Raw genomic sequence first — 18,280 nt, forward strand, 5'->3', positions numbered from 1 at the left:
TTTCCTTACAGAGTCCAGTTAACCAGACTTGAGTCTTGGAGGTGGGAAGTACAGTGTCTGCACACTGAAGAAGGGGTCCCTACCCCAGTAGGGAAGAAGTGGCAGATGCAGTGTAATACAGACAAATGCAAAGTTCAAAGTCTTGGAAAGGAAAATAACCATAGCACTTATAAACTAAATAATGTAGATCATAATTACTCTGAATGCAAAAAGATTTAGAAGTTCTGGTTAGCAGCAATCTAAAGTGCATAAATGTTTGCAATAAAGCAAATAGAATTCTTGGCTTCATATCAAGAAGCATAAATAATGCTGAAAATATATAAAACAGCTTGATAAAAAGATTGAGGCACAAACCATTTCCAGAATGCAAATGCAAAAGTAAGTAGTGTGGGTTGTCAAAGGAAGGGAAGGGGTCATGTACCACAGCATGTACTACCAACATTTTGTGCATTAAATAACTTTTGTTTTACAGTATGTATTAAAAACTTTTGCATAAAAATTTTTGGTTGTATTTTTTCAGTCATAATGCAAGAAAATTGTGCAATGTGAAGCTGTGCTGTACGAGGGTTTACTATAATATTAAAAAACTAAATGTCTATGTAAGCATGTTTAATCCAGAAGTACACAGTACAATGTATGAGTAGTTTATATGCTAAGTGGGTTTAATTATTTTATGGAGAGGGGAAATATATTATCTAGTTCGGCATCATTTTTATGGCAACCTTTTGTCATGTTGTGAACTGTTTTCGTTACTTTGTATATACAGACTCTCCTCACTTAGTGATGTACTCATTTACCGATGCCCTGGACTTACGACGGGGTCTCTGACCAGTATGCATAACTACATAATGTATATTAGAGCTGATTTCCTCTATTCTGTTTATTACAATATACAGTACACTACTGTATAAACATTTAAAAATATACCAGAAATGCTATAAATGGTGCAAAGGTGACATTAAAACAATATCAAAGATGGTCAACACAAACCCACTACCATTATAGTATGCTCCTCACTTAGCCACGAATTCATTTACCAACATGGTCTTAAGAACGGAACTCCGTCATTAAGGAGAGGCTGTATACTGTAATTAAGGCTAGAAGATTAGTATGTAGTACAGTAGCATTAATGAGGGCTAGTGAATGCATATGAAAATTTCTGAAAGAATGCTTAATGTTTTAAAAGCTTTTCTTGATGTTTTGGATGTGTGTTGAATTTCAGTATGTTATCAAGGTGCAGGCAAGGACTTTATCCTGTCTGTATTTCACACATCAGTACAGTTCATCCTAATAGTTGTGTCGTTAATTGTTTTGTTAATAAATATTTTGTAGTTAACATTTTCTATGTCAAGCAGGAGCTGGTTGGTTGTCAAACGGTACAAATTAATAAGTAGTAGGTTGGTAGACAGCAACCACCCAGGGAAGTACTACCGTCCTGCCAGATGACTGTGAAACAAAAACCTGTAACTGTTTTGCATGATGGTAGGATTGCTGGTTTCTTTTTCTGTCTCATAAACACGCTAAGATAACAGGGATATCTTGCTACTCCTACTTACACTTTGGTCACACTTCACAGACACGCACATGCATATATATATATACATACATCTAGGTTTTTCTCCTTTTTCTAAATAGCTCTTGTTCTTTTTTATTTCTTCTATTGTCCATGGGGAAGTGGAAAAGAATCTTTCCTCCGTAAGCCATGCGTGTCGTATGAGGCGACTAAAATGCCGGGAGCAATGGGCTAGTAACCCCTTCTCCTGTATACAATTACTAAAAAAGAGAAGAAGAAAAACTTTATAAAACTGGGTTGCTTAAATGTGCGTGGATGTAGTGCGGATGACAAGAAACAGATGATTGCTGATGTTATGAATGAAAAGAAGTTGGATGTCCTGGCCCTAAGCGAAACAAAGCTGAAGGGGGTAGGAGAGTTTCAGTGGGGGGAAATAAATGGGATTAAATCTGGAGTATCTGAGAGAGTTAGAGCAAAGGAAGGGGTAGCAGTAATGTTAAATGATCAGTTATGGAAGGAGAAAAGAGAATATGAATGTGTAAATTCAAGAATTATGTGGATTAAAGTAAAGGTTGGATGCGAGAAGTGGGTCATAATAAGCGTGTATGCACCTGGAGAAGAGAGGAATGCAGAGGAGAGAGAGAGATTTTGGGAGATGTTAAGTGAATGTATAGGAGCCTTTGAACCAAGTGAGAGAGTAATTGTGGTAGGGGACTTGAATGCTAAAGTAGGAGAAACTTTTAGAGAGGGTGTGGTAGGTAAGTTTGGGGTGCCAGGTGTAAATGATAATGGGAGCCCTTTGATTGAACTTTGTATAGAAAGGGGTTTAGTTATAGGTAATACATATTTTAAGAAAAAGAGGATAAATAAGTATACACGATATGATGTAGGGCGAAATGACAGTAGTTTGTTGGATTATGTATTGGTAGATAAAAGACTGTTGAGTAGACTTCAGGATGTACATGTTTATAGAGGGGCCACAGATATATCAGATCACTTTCTAGTTGTAGCTACACTGAGAGTAAAAGGTAGATGGGATACAAGGAGAATAGAAGCATCAGGGAAGAGAGAGGTGAAGGTTTATAAACTAAAAGAGGAGGCAGTTAGGGTAAGATATAAACAGCTATTGGAGGATAGATGGGCTAATGAGAGCATAGGCAATGGGGTCGAAGAGGTATGGGGTAGGTTTAAAAATGTAGTGTTAGAGTGTTCAGCAGAAGTTTGTGGTTACAGGAAAGTGGGTGCAGGAGGGAAGAGGAGCGATTGGTGGAATGATGATGTAAAGAGAGTAGTAAGGGAGAAAAAGTTAGCATATGAGAAGTTTTTACAAAGTAGAAGTGATGCAAGGAGGGAAGAGTATATGGAGAAAAAGAGAGAAGTTAAGAGAGTGGTGAAGCAATGTAAAAAGAGAGCAAATGAGAGAGTGGGTGAGATGTTATCAACAAATTTTGTTGAAAATAAGAAAAAGTTTTGGAGTGAGATTAACAAGTTAAGAAAGCCTAGAGAACAAATGGATTTGTCAGTTAAAAATAGGAGAGGAGAGTTATTAAATGGAGAGGTAGAGGTATTGGGAAGATGGAAGGAATATTTTGAGGAATTGTTAAATGTTGATGAAGATAGGGAAGCTGTGATTTCGTGTATAGGGCAAGGAGGAATAACATCTTGTAGGAGTGAGGAAGAGCCAGTTGTGAGTGTGGGGGAAGTTCGTGAGGCAGTAGGTAAAATGAAAGGGGGTAAGGCAGCCGGGATTGATGGGATAAAGATAGAAATGTTAAAAGCAGGTGGGGATATAGTTTTGGAGTGGTTGGTGCAATTATTTAATAAATGTATGGAAGAGGGTAAGGTACCTAGGGATTGGCAGAGAGCATGCATAGTTCCTTTGTATAAAGGCAAAGGGGATAAAAGAGAGTGCAAAAATTATAGGGGGATAAGTCTGTTGAGTGTACCTGGAAAAGTGTATGGTAGAGTTATAATTGAAAGAATTAAGAGTAAGACGGAGAATAGGATAGCAGATGAACAAGGAGGCTTTAGGAAAGGTAGGGGGTGTGTGGACCAGGTGTTTACAGTGAAACATATAAGTGAACAGTATTTAGATAAGGCTAAAGAGGTCTTTGTGGCATTTATGGATTTGGAAAAGGCGTATGACAGGGTGGATAGGGGGGCAATGTGGCAGATGTTGCAAGTGTATGGTGTAGGAGGTAGGTTACTGTAAGCAGTGAAGAGTTTTTTACGAGGATAGTGAGGCTCAAGTTAGAGTATGTAGGAAAGAGGGAAATTTTTTCCCAGTAAAAGTAGGCCTTAGACAAGGATGTGTGATGTCACCGTGGTTGTTTAATATATTTATAGATGGGGTTGTAAGAGAAGTAAATGCAAGGGTCTTGGCAAGAGGCGTGGAGTTAAAAGATAAAGAATCACACACAAAGTGGGAGTTGTCACAGCTGCTCTTTGCCGATGACACTGTGCTCTTGGGAGATTCTGAAGAGAAGTTGCAGAGATTGGTGGATGAATTTGGTAGGGTGTGCAAAAGAAGAAAATTAAAGGTGAATACAGGAAAGAGTAAGGTTATGAGGATAACAAAAAGATTAGGTGATGAAAGATTGAATATCAGATTGGAGGGAGAGAGTATGGAGGAGGTGAACGTATTCAGATATTTGGGAGTGGACGTGTCAGCGGATGGGTCTATGAAAGATGAGGTGAATCATAGAATTGATGAGGGAAAAAGAGTGAGTGGTGCACTTAGGAGTCTGTGGAGACAAAGAACTTTGTCCTTGGAGGCAAAGAGGGGAATGTATGAGAGTATAGTTTTACCAACGCTCTTATATGGGTGTGAAGCGTGGGTGATGAATGTTGCAGCGAGGAGAAGGCTGGAGGCAGTGGAGATGTCATGTCTGAGGGCAATGTGTGGTGTGAATATAATGCAGAGAATTCGTAGTTTGGAAGTTAGGAGGAGGTGCGGGATTACCAAAACTGTTGTCCAGAGGGCTGAGGAAGGGTTGTTGAGGTGGTTCGGACATGTAGAGAGAATGGAGCGAAACAGAATGACTTCAAGAGTGTATCAGTCTGTAGTGGAAGGAAGGCGGGGTAGGGGTCGGCCTAGGAAGGGTTGGAGGGAGGGGGTAAAGGAGGTTTTGTGTGCGAGGGGCTTGGACTTCCAGCAGGCATGCGTGAGCGTGTTTGATAGGAGTGAATGGAGACAAATGGTTTTTAATACTTGACGTGCTGTTGGAGTGTGAGCAAAGTAACATTTATGAAGGGATTCAGGGAAACCGGCAGGCCGGACTTGAGTCCTGGAGATGGGAAGTACAGTGCCTGCACTCTGAAGGAGGGGTGTTAATGTTGCAGTTTAAAAACTGTAGTGTAAAGCACCCTTCTGGCAAGACAGTGATGGAGTGAATGATGGTGAAAGTTTTTCTTTTTCGGGCCACCCTGCCTTGGTGGGAATCGGCCGGTGTGATAATAAAAAAAAAAATAATAATATTTTAAATTACTTATGTTGTTTAGGACAGCTTGATCTGGGTTTGTGGTGACACAGGGAAAAACTACAGAATAGTTGGTGTATTTTCACCCACCAAATACACTATCAAAATGCAGAACAGTGGTAGGAAAGGAGTGAAGTAAATAAAGGAAGCCAGGAATGACAGAAAAATATGTATATTATGAATATATTACTGTATCCTGAGATACGTTATATCAGAATTTATGAATGCCATACAAAGAAACCAGGAAAGGTACTACACATTAATGTTTCTTTACACTGCTGAACAATTTAATATCAGGCTTATATTAAAACAAATCAAACCACAAAATTTTATAATAGAAAATTTACACTGAATTTATTCAAATTATACTTAACTACTAAAGAAGTGTACCTCAAATAACTCACTTGCCGCATGCTTCACTCTGGTCTCTTCCTAGAAGCATTGGGCTAACCCCTGTTCCAGGTGGTGCCTTGCTCAGCTCAATCATACATTCAACTTCAGATGGAGAAGTATTTTTCTTATAAGCCACATTTTCAATTGATGATGGGAGGGAGAATATCCCGGGAGGAAAGTGCATGTAGTGCGGTCTATATTCAGCAGACTGCATGAAGGTGTCTCCATACTGTAGTGGGCCAGAGGGCAGAAAGCTGGGCTGGTTCTGAAGCAAAAAAATCTAATAGTCATCCCTGGCAAGTGGACCAATGAAAGATTTTAAAGCTCCCCAAAGGACAGGATACTACAGTAGGGCGCCACTTATATGGCAGGTTAGGTTCCAGGCTACCGCCATAAAGCAAAAATCGTCAAGTGGAATGCCCTTTTTTCCACTTATAAATGCATATAAATCTAGATAAGTTTACACTAACACATATAAATGTTAGATAACAAGTTTACACTAACACATATAAATGTTAGATAATAAGTTTACACTAAGTTAGCAATAGAACTAGACATTAAGAAACAATAAAAAAGTAAAATACAGTGGAACCTTGGCTTATGAATTTAATCCATTCCGTGGACTTGTTCATATCCTGATTTGTTCGTATGCTGGGCCAATTTTCCTCATTTAAATTAACTGAAATGCAATTAATTCGTTCCAGCTGAATTCCTGCTCTCAGGAGGCATCACAAAATAACCCTAATATCAACTCTACGGCTTATTTATCTGTCACAATTTATCTAATATGGCATAAACAATATATAGTGGACCCTCAATCATCGATGGCATTGACTAACGATAAAAATCGGGCAAAGATGAGTTTTTGCGTAAAAATATTGGCTCGACAGACGATGAAAAACTCAGGTAACGACATTCGTCCTGAACACATCCGCCTGTCCGTCCAGACTGAGTGCCACAGCTGCCCTGCCTTCAGCTAGTGTGCCACTGCTTACAAGCGAGGGCGGACAGTTTCACGCATACATGCGATATATTTTGCATTATTCCATTGTGTTTAGTGTTTGTAATTGCTAAATAAGCCACTGTGGGCCCAAAGAAATCTTCTAGTGCCAATCCTGTGGTAAAAAAGGTGAGAAATACTATTGAAATACTATTGTACAACGGTCAGCTGTTGCTGTACCACCATCAGCTGCTGCTGTACCATGGTCAGCTGTGGCTGCACCACGGTCAGCTGCTGCTGTACCACCGTCAGCTGCTGCTGTACCACCGTCAGCTGCTGCTGTACCACCGTCAGCTGCTGCTGTACCACCGTCAGCTGCTGCTGTACCACCGTCAGCTGCTGCTGTACCACCGTCAGCTGGTGCTGTACCACCGTCAGCTGGTGCTCCACCACCGTCAGCTGGTGCTGCACCACCGTCAGCTGGTGCTGCACCACCATCAGCTGCTGCTGCACCACCGTCAGCTGTACTACCCGAAGATGTGGAGTGTGTGTTGGTGGTGTGGCTTAATGAGAAAAAATTAACCCCAGAGGGTTAGCCACCCAGAATAACCCAAGAAAGTCAGTGCATCATCAAGGACTGAAACTTATTTCCATTGGGGTCCTTAACCCTTAAACTGTCCAAACGTAGATCTACGTTTTTTCAACATTTGAAAATATGTAAAAAATAGATTTTTTTTTTACATTTGAAAACGTGTAAAAAAATGTAATCTACTTTTGGAGCACTACGTATGTGAACATAGATCTGCCTGGAGAGTTTAAGGGGTAATCTTGTCCCCCAGGATGCGACCCACACCAGTCGACTAACACCCAGGTGAACAGGAAAAAATGCCTGGAACTAGTGCTCATATTGGTGAATTTAAGGCCAGCAAAGGTTGGTTTGAGAGATTTAAGAATCATAGTGGCATACACAGTGTGATAAGGCATAGCAAAGCTGAAAAATCCCAACCCCAACAAGTGTTCAATTATGACGAAACAGGCCTGCTCTGGAAGAAAATGCCAAACAGGACCTACATTACTCAGGAGGAAATGGCACTCCCAGGACACAAGCCTATGAAAGACAGGCTAACTCTCATGTTTTGTTGTATTGCTAGTGGGGATTGCAAAGTGAAGCCTTTACTCACGTATCACTCTGAAAATCCCAGTGTCTTCAAGAAAAACAGTGTCTCATCACTCATCAATACTTTTCAATAAAGGTAAGTGTTATTTTATCATTTATGTATTTATTTATTGTGCATGTCTCATTGTTTTCATGTAAAAAAAAAAAAATTTTTTAATACTTTTGGCTGTCTGGAACGGATTAATTTGATTTCCATTATTTCTTATGGGGAAAATTAATTCAGCTAATTATCCGGCACAGGACAAGCTCTCTGGAACGGATTAAAATCATTGGTTGAGGGTCCATTGTAAATAAGACAGAAACCTGATATACACTCCAGCAACAGACTGATACACTCTTGTAGTCATTCTGTTTCGCTCCATTCACTCTACATGTCCGAACCACCTCAACAACCCTTCCTCAGCCCTCTGGACAACAGTTTTGGCAATCCCGCACCTCCTCCTAACTTCCAAACTACAAATTCTCTGCATTATATTCACACCACACATTGACCTCAGACATGACATCTCCACTGCCTCCAGCCTTCTCCTCGCTGCAACATTCATCATCCATGCTTCACACCCATATAAGAGCGTTGGTAAAACTATACTCTCATACATTCCCCTCTTTGCCTCCAAGGACAAAGTTGTAATAAAGTTGGTAGAATTACCAACAATGTGTAACTTAAAAGGACACAAGTGCAACTAATGTGACATTTTATTGTGGCAACGTTTCGCTCTCCAGGAGCTTTATCAAGCTGTTACAAACAGTACATGGACACAGAGGGTATGTATAGGCTCAGAGTGAGGTGCAATACTGGCGGCGGCAAAGGCGGCGGCAAAGGCGGCGGCGGCGGCGGCGGCGGCGGCGGCAGCAGCAGCAGCAGCAGCAGTAGAATTAACTTGCACATGAGTAAACGATATAAAGGCTATTACTTGGGAAACAAAAAACTGGTTAGACAAATATTTCTATTGGAGGCTGGATAGAGAAGGCCTGTTTCAGTGTTCATTCTCTGTAAAGTGCTTGTGTAGTATAAAACAAAAGCAGCTTCACCTTCTCTGAAATCTTAGCAAGAATCCTCCTGAAAACAGTAAATCCTGCCATCACATATTCTCTCCTGTTAATACTACACAAGCACTTTACAGAGAATGAACATTGAAACAGGCTGCTTCTATCCAGCCTCCAATAGAAATATTTGTCTAGCCATTTTTGTTTGTAGATGAATGGTTCAGAGAACCGACATGTTGATAAATTAGACACATGTGCAACTCTTGGGTATCTTTATTGAGGAAACGTTTCGCCACACAGTGGCTTCATCAGTCCATACATAAGAGAAACTTGAAGAACAGGAGGAGAATGAGGCAATCAGTCCCTCAACCTTGAGTCGATGTGTTCAGTCCATCAATCTTGAGTAGACTGATGGACTGAACACATCGACTCAAGGTTGAGGGACTGATTACCTTATTCTCCTCCTGTTCTTCAAGTTTCTCCTATGTATGGACTGATGAAGCCACTGTGTGGCAAAACGTTTCCTCAATAAAGATACCCAAGAGTTGCACATTTTTGTTTCCCAAGTAATAGCCTTTATATCGTCTACTCATGTGCAACTTATTTGTTCTACATATTCTTCTTCTACTACTACTACTACCACTACTACTACTACCACTACTACTACCACTACCACTACTACTACCACTACTACTACTACTACCACTACTACACCTCACTCTGAGCCTATATACCCTCTGTGTCCATGTACTGTTTGTAACGGCTTGATAAAGTTCCTGGAAAGCAAAACGTTGCCACAATAAAATGTCACATTAGTTGCACTTGTGTCCTTTTACTTTACAAGGACAAAGTTCTTTGTCTCCAGACTCCTAAGTGTACTGCTCACCCTTTTCCCCTCATCAATTCTATGATTCACCTCATCTTTCATAGACCCATCCTCTGACACGTCCCTTCCCAAACATCTGAATACATTCACCTCCTCCATACTCTCTCCCTCCAATCTGATATCCAATCTTTCATCACCTAATCTTTCTGTTATCCTCATAACCTTACTCTTTCCTGTATTCAATTTTAATTTTCTTCTTTTACATACCTTACCAAATTCATCCACCAACCTCTGCAACTTCTCTTCAGAATCTCCCAAGAGCACAGTGTCATCAGCAAAGAGCAATTGTGACAACTCCCACTTTATGTGTGATTCTTTATCTTTTAACTCCACGCCCCTTGCCAAGACCCTCACATTTACTTCTCTTACAACCCCATCTATAAATATATTAAACAACCATGGTGACATCACACATCCTTGTCTAAGGCCTACTTTTACTGGGAAATAATCTCCCTCTTTCCTACATACTCTAACTTGAGCCTCGCTATCCTCGTAAAAAACTTTACTGCTTTCAGTAACCTACCTCCTACACCATACACCTGCAACATTGCCCCCCTATCCACCCTGTCATATGCCTTTTCCAAATCCATAAATGCCACAAAAACCTCTTAGCCTTATCTAAATACTGTTCACTTATATGTTTCACTGTAAACACCTGGTCCACACACCCCCTACCTTTCCTAAAGCCTCCTTGTTCATCTGCTATCCTATTCTCCGTCTTACTCTTAATTCTTTCAATAATAACTCTACCATACACTTTACCAGGTATACTCAACAGACTTATCCCCCTATAATTTTTGCATTCTCTTTTGTCCCCTTTCCCTTTATACAAAGGAACTACGCATGCTCTCTGCCAATCCCTAGGTACCTTACCCTCTTCCATACATTTATTAAATAATTGCACCAACAACTCCAAAACTATATCCCCACCTGCTTTTAACATTTCTATCTTTATCCCATCAATCCCAGCTGCCTTACCCCCTTTCATTTTACCTACTGCCTCACGGACTTCCCCCACACTCACAACTGGCTCTTCCTCACTCCTACAAGATGTTATTCCTCCTTGCCCTATACACGAAATCACAGCTTCCCTATCTTCATCAACATTTAACAATTCCTCAAAATATTCTCTCCATCTTCCCAATACTGTACCTCTAACTCTCCATTTAATAACTCTCCTCTCCTATTTTTAACTGACAAATCTGTTCCCTAGGCTTCCTTAACTTGTTAATTTCACTCCAAAACTTTTTCTTATTTTAAGAACATAAGAATGTAGGAACACTGCAGAAGGCCTACTGGCCCATGCGAGGCAGGTCCTTATCAAAACGACATCTACCTAAAGCTACTCAACAAAAGTTGTTGTTATCAACAAAGTTTTGTTATCAACAAAAGTTGTTGATAACATCTCGCCCACTCTCTCATTTGCTCTCTTTTTACATTGCTTCACCACTCTCTGAACCTCTCTCTTTTTGTCCATATACTCTTCCCTCCTTGCATCACTTCTACTTTGTAAAAACTTCTCATATGCTAACTTTTTCTCCCTTACTACTCTCTTTACATCATCATTCCACCAATTGCTCCTCTTCCCTCCCACACCCACTTTCCTGTAACCACAAACTTCTGCTGAACACACTAACACTACATTTTTAAATCTACCCCATACCACTTCGACACCATTTCCTATGCTCTCATTAGCCCATCTATCCTCCAATAGCTGTTTATATCTTACCCTAACTGCCTTCTATTTTAGTTTATAAACCTTCACCTCTCTCTTCCCTGATGCTTCTATTCTCCTTGTATCCCATCTACCTTTCACTCTCAGTGTAGCTACAAGTAAAACGTGATCTGATATATCTGTGGCCCCTCTATAAACATGTACATCCTGAAGTCTACTCAACAGTCTTTTATCTACCAATACATAATCCAACAAACTACTGTCATTTCACCCTACATCATATCTTGTATACTTATTTATCCTCTTTTTCTTAAAATATGATTACCTATAACTAAACCCCTTTCTATACAAAGTTCAATCAAAGGGCTCCCATTATCATTTACACCTGGCACCCCAAACTTACCTACCACACCCTCTCTAAAAGTTTCTCCTACTTTAGCATTCAGGTTCCCTACCACAATTACTCTCTCACTTGGTTCAAAGGTTCCTATACATTCACTTAACATCTCCCAAAATATCTCTCTCTCCTCTACATTCCTCTCTTCTCCAGGTGCATACACGCTTATTATGACCCACTTTTCGCATCCAACCTTTACTTTAATCCACATAATCCTTGAATTTACACATTCATATTCTCTTTTCTCCTTCCATAACTGATCCTTCAACATTATTGCTACTCCTTCCTTAGCTTTAACTCTCTCAGATACTCCAGATTTAATCCCATTTATTTCTCGCCACCGAAACTCCCCTACCCCCTTCAGCTTTGTTTCGCTTAGGGCCAGGACATCCAACTTCTTTTCATTCATAACATCAGCAATCGTCTGTTTGTCATCCGCACTACATCCACGCACATTCAAGCATCCCAGTTTTATAAAGTTTTGATAACAGATTTTTTTTTTTTTCAACAAGTCGGCCGTCTCCCACCGAGGCAGGGTGACCCAAAAAAGAAAAAATCCCCAAAAAGAAAATACTTTCATCATCATTCAACACTTTCACCACACTCGCACATTATCACTGTTTTTGCAGAGATGCTCAGAATACAACAGTCTAGAAGCATACACATATAAAGATACACAATATATCCCTCCAAACTGCCAATATCCCAAACCCCTCCTTTAAAGTGCAGGCATTGTACTTCCCATTTCCAGGACTCAAGTCCGACTATATGAAAATAACCGGTTTCCCTGCATCCCTTCACTAAATATTACCCTGCTCACACTCCAACAGATCGTCAGGTCCCAAGTACCATTCGTCTCCATTCACTCCTATCTAACACGCTCACGCACGCTTGCTGGAAGTCCAAGCCCCTTGCTTTGCTTTGCTTGTTTGGGTAGCACTGAAAATTGGGTTGGGCAAATATTCTGTTAGTGGAATGGATTGTGAAGGACCTTCCTAGTATGGGCCAACAGGCCTGTTGCAGTGTTCCTTCTTCCTTATGTCCTTAAGAACATAAGAAAAGAGGAACACTGCAGCAGGCCTGTTGGCCCATACTAGGCAGGTTCTTTACAATTCATCCCACTAACAAACATTTGACCAACCCAATTTTCAATGCCACCAAAGAAACAAGCTCCGATGTGCAAGTCCCTCTCAAATCCAACCCCTCCCACTCATGTACTTATCCAACCTAAATTTGAAACTACCCAAAGTCCTAGCCTCAATAACCCAACTAGGTAGACTGTTCCACTCATCAACTACCCTATTTCCAAACCAATACTTTCCTATGTCCTTTCTAAATCTAAACTTATCTAATTTAAATCCATTACTGCAGGTTCTCTCTTGGAGAGATATCCTCAAGACCTTGTTAATATCCCCTTTATTAATACCTATCTTCCACTTATACACTTCGATCAGGTCTCCCCTCATTCTTCGTCTAACAAGTGAATGTAACTTAAGAGTCTTCAATCTTTCTTCATAAGGAAGATTTCTAATGCTATGTATTAATTTAGTCATCCTACGCTGAATGTTTTCTAACGAATTTATGTCCATTCTATAATATGGAGACCAGAATTGAGCTGCATAATCTAGGTGAGGCCTTACTAATGATGTATAAAGCTGCAGTATGACCTCTGCACTTCTGTTGCTTACACTTCTTGATATAAATCCCAGTAATCTATTTGCCTTATTACGTACGCTTAGGCATTGCTGTCTTGGTTTAAGGTTGCTGCTTACCATAACCCCCAAGTCCTTTTCGCAATCTGTATGGCTAAGTTCTACATTATTTAACTTATAAGTGCTAGGGTTATGGACACTCCCGAGCTTCAGAACCTTGCATTTATCTACACTGAACTGCATCTGCCACTTTTCTGACCAAGAGTAGAGTTTGTCTAAATCCTCCTGAAGTTCCCTAACATCTACGTTTGAATCAATTATCCTACCTATCTTCGTGTCATCGGCGAATTTGCTCATATCACTAGTAATTCCTTCATCAAGATCATTGATATATATTATAAACAACAACAGGCCCAAGACTGATCCCTGTGGAACGCCACTTGTTACTGATCCCCACTCGGATTTAACCCCATTTATGGACACTCTCTGCTTCCTGTCTGTGAGCCATGATTCGATCCACGAGAGCACTCTTCCCCCAATGCCATGAGCTGCTACTTTCTTCAACAGTCTTTGGTGCGGAACTCTATCAAATGCCTTACTAAAATCTAAGTAAATAATATCAAATTTTTTATCGTGGTCAACAGCCTCAAAAGCTTTACTGAAGAAAGTTAATAAATTAGTTAGACAAGACCGGCCTCTTGTGAATCCATGCTGAGTATCATTAATCAAGCTATGCTTATCGAGATGGCTTCTTATAATCTCAGCTATAATTGACTAGTAATTTGCCTACAATTGAGGTCAGGCTTATTGGGCGGTAATTTGACAGTAACGACTTGTCCTCTGTTTTAAAAATAGGAATTACATTAGCCATCTTCCACATATCAGACACTACACCTGTTTGAAGAGATAAATTAAAAATATTAGTTAATGGTTCACAGACTTCCATTTTGCATTCCTTAAGAACCCTTGAAAAAACCTCATCAGGACCCGGTGGCTTATTTTGCTTCAGTCGGTCTATCTGCTTCACAACCATTTCACTAGTGACTGTGATGTTACATAATTTATCTTCTTCTGATCCACTATAAAAATTAATTACCGGAATATTATTAGTGTCTTCCTGTGTAAAAACCGAGAGAAAATAATTATTTAAAATCGAGCACATTTCATTCTCTTTGTCAGTAAAATGCCCATAGTTATTTTTAAGGGGACCTATCTTATCTCTGACTTTTGTTTTAAATACCTGGAAAAAACTTTTTGGGTTAGTTTTAGAATCCCTAGCAACTTTAATTTCATAGTCCCTTTTAGCTTTTCTTATCCCCTTTTTAATGTCCCTCTTAATGTCAATATACTGATTCATAAGATGACCCTCGCCTCTTTTGATACGCCTATAAATTCCTTTCTTATGCCCTAGTAGATATTTCAGCCTATTATTCATCCATTTTGGGTCATTTCTATTTGATCTAATTTCCTTATAAGGGATAAACGTTCTTTGAGCAGCATGTATTGTGTTCAGAAAACTGTCATATTGATAGCTCTCTTCGTTACCCCAGTCAACAGATGATAAGTGTTCTCTAAGCCCATCGTAATCTGCTAAGCGAAAATCTGGGACTGTTACTGAGTTATCCCTACTATCATACTTCCATTCAATTCTAAATGTAATTGATTTGTGGTCGCTAGTACCCAGTTCCTCTGAAACTTCTAAATTATTAACAAGAGATTCATTGTTTGCCAGAACTAAGTCAAGCAGGTTATTACCCCTTGTAGGTTCTGTCACAAACTGCTTCAGAAAACAATCCTGAACTACTTCTAAGAAATCGTATGATTCTAAATTCCCAGTCAAGAAATTCCAATCAATATGACTAAAGTTAAAGTCTCCTAGAATTACTACATTATCGTGCCTTGTGGCCCTAACAATTTCCTCCCATAGTAGTCTCCCCTGGTCCCTATCTAAATTTGGGGGACGGTATATCACACCTAAAATTAATTTTTCATGCCCCTCTGAAAATTCTATCCAAACAGACTCTGTATGTGTTACTTCAGACTTAATACCCGTTTTTATGCAACAGTTCAAGCGATCTCGGACATAAAATGCCACCCCACCCCCCTTCCCGATACTTCTATCTACTTGGAACAATTTAAAACCCTGAATGTGACGTTCTGCAGGCATGTCCCGACTTTTTGAATTAAACCACGTCTCAGTAATGGCAAATACATCTATGTTACCTGCACTAGCAACTAGTCTCAACTCGTCCATCTTATTCCTAGCACTGCGACTATTTGTGTAATAAATATTTAATGACCCTCCTCTCTCTTTACCCTTCCTGCTCCTTTCTGTTATTCCACTAAATCTATTACTGTCCTTGTCAATTAGTGCCACTGGCTTTTCATTTTGCCTATTACTAGTTCTCCTAGTACTCATATTACTACCCTGCGACTTCACAGTTTTCCCGCCAAAACCCATACCACTAACTATTCCTAGTTTAAAGACCTAACAGCTCCCTCCTCTGCATTGGCCAGTGCTCCCACCCCACACCTAGATAAGTGAACCCCATCCCTGGCATACATGTCATTTCTGCCATAGAAGAGGTCCCAGTTGTCAATGAATGTTACCGCATTTTCCTTACAGTATTTGTCCAGCCAGCAATTGACACCAATTGCTCTGGACAACCATTCATTTCCAACTCCTCTCCTTGGCAAAATGCCACATATGACAGGTTCCCCACCCTTCCTCCTAATTATCTCTATTGCTGACCTAAGTTATCTCTATTGCTGACCTATCTCTATTGCTGACCTTAAATGAATGTGACCTGACCTGACTAAGAGCATAAGAAAGAAGAAACACAGCAGTAGGTCTCTTGGCACATACTAGGCAGGTCATAAGAACATAAGAATGTAGGAACACTGCAGAAGGCCAACTGGCCCATACGAGGCAGGTCCTTATCAAAACGACATCTACCTAAAGCTACTCAAGAAATAACTCCCGTACCCCTTGACACCAATCAAACCCAGCCCCTCCCACTCATATATTTGTCCAGTCTCTTCTTAAAGCTACCCAAGGTCCTAGCCTCTATCACCCCACTGGGAAGACTGTTCCACGCATCTACAACTCTGTTAGAAAACCAGTACTTACCTATGTCCTTTCTAAATCTAAATTTACCCAACTTAAATCCATTATTCCTGGTTCTTACCTGGTTCGACACCCTCAGTACTTTATTAATGTCACCCTTGTTTATGCCCGTCATCCACTTATACACTTCAATGATATCTCCCCTTATTCTACGCCTCTCCAGAGAGTGGAGATTTAAGGCTTTAAGTCTATCTTCATACGGGAGGTTCCTTACACAGTAAATCATTTTAGTCATTCTTCTCTGTATGTTCTCTAATGAGTCTATATCCATCCTGTAGTAAGGGGACCAAAACTGAGCAGCATAATCTAAATGAGGCCTCACTAGTGATGTATAGAGCCGTAAAATAACTTTTGGACTTCTGTTACTTATACTTCATGAGATAAATCCAAGTAATCTGTTGGCCTTGTTGCGCGCACTAAGGCACTGCTGTCTTGGCTTTAGATTTCTGCTTACCATGACTCCCAAGTCTTTTTCACATTCTGTATGACCAAGCTCTACTTCACCTAGATTATAGCTTCGAGGGTTATTTTCATTACCAAGGGCAAGTACCTTACACTTATCCACATTAAACTTCATCTGCCATTTTTCAGACCAAGACATTAATTTGTTCAAATCGTCCTGGAGTTCATTGATATCCTCCTCAGAGTGAATTATACGGCCTATCTTTGTATCATCAGCAAACTTACTCATGTCACTCGTAATCCCCTCATCAAGGTCATTAATGTAAATTATGAACAAGAGAGGGCCTAAGACTGATCCTTGTGGAATGCCACTAGTGACTAATCCCCATTCAGATTTCACTCCATTAATGGTAACTCTCTGCTTTCTATTGGTAAGCCATGCCTCAATCCATGCTAGAACTTTACCTCCTATACCATGAGCTGCCACTTTTCTTAAGAGTCTCTTGTGAGGTACTCTATCAAAAGCTTTACTAAAATCCAAATAAACAATATCATATTCCTTATCACTGTCAACTGCCTCAAATGTTCTATTGAAGAACGTCAGTAAGTTTGTCAGGCAGAAACGACCTCTCGTGAATCCATGCTGAGATTCATTTATCAAGTTATGCTCTTCAAGGTGACTTCTGATAATGTCAGCTATAATTGATTCTAACAACTTGCCCACTATAGATGTCAGGCTTATTGGACGGTAATTTGAAGGAGTGGACTTATCCCCTGATTTGAATATAGGAACCACATTAGCCATCTTCCACAACTCTGGCACAACACTGGTAAGGATGGACGCATTGAATACACTCGTTAATGGCTGACTAAGCTCCATCTTGCATTCCTTAAGTACCCTTGAAAACAACTCATCGGGTCCCGGGGACTTATTTTGTTTCAGTTTGTCTATCTGTTTAATAACCATGTCCCTCGTGACAGTAATATTAGTTAACTTAAATTCATCAGGAACTAAATAATTGTTAATTACTGGAATCTCATTTACATCTTCCTGTGTAAAAACTGACAAAAAATAGTCATTAAATAAGGAACCCATTTCCAGTTCATTATCCGTCAGCTGTCCATTCCCAGATTTCAGAGGTCCTACTTTTTCCTTCACCTTCGTCCTATACACTTGAAAGAATCCCTTTGGATTAGTCTTTGATTCATTAGCAACTCTAATTTCATAGTCACGTTTAGCCTTTCTAATCGCCTTTTTTACTTCTCTTTTAAGCTGAACATACTGGTCAGTAAGGTTAACCTCTCCTCTTCTGATGCGCCTATAAATTCCCCTTTTCTCCCCTAATAGATGCTTTAGCCTCCTGTTAACCCATTTGGGATCGTTATTTATTTTTTTTTTTTTTCAACAAGTCGGCCGTCTCCCACCGAGGCAGGGTGACCCAAAAAAGAAAGAAAATCCCCAAAAAGAAAATACTTTCATCATCATTCAACACTTTCACCACACTCGCACATTATCACTGTTTTTGCAGAGGTGCTCAGAATACAACAGTCTAGAAGCATACACATATAAAGATACACAACACATCCCTCCAAACTGCCAATATCCCAAACCCCTCCTTTAAAGTGCAGGCATTGTACTTCCCATTTCCAGG

General features: G+C 40.0%; 1 protein-coding gene across 8 annotated transcripts in view; it reads right to left on the reverse strand.

Moving 5' to 3' along the window:
- LOC128693175 (gamma-tubulin complex component 6) overlaps positions 1-18,280 on the reverse strand; it is a 464,079-nt gene that overhangs the window by 231,109 nt on the left and 214,690 nt on the right. For all 8 annotated transcript variants that reach the window (XM_070089457.1, XM_070089462.1, XM_070089461.1 and 5 more), the window contains exon 5: positions 5,397-5,650. In XM_070089457.1, the coding sequence (XP_069945558.1) occupies positions 5,397-5,650 (254 nt within the window). The remainder of the gene's footprint in view (positions 1-5,396; positions 5,651-18,280) is intronic.

Source organism: Cherax quadricarinatus, chromosome 28 (genome assembly GCF_038502225.1).
Source record: "Cherax quadricarinatus isolate ZL_2023a chromosome 28, ASM3850222v1, whole genome shotgun sequence".
NCBI lineage: Eukaryota > Metazoa > Arthropoda > Malacostraca > Decapoda > Parastacidae > Cherax > Cherax quadricarinatus.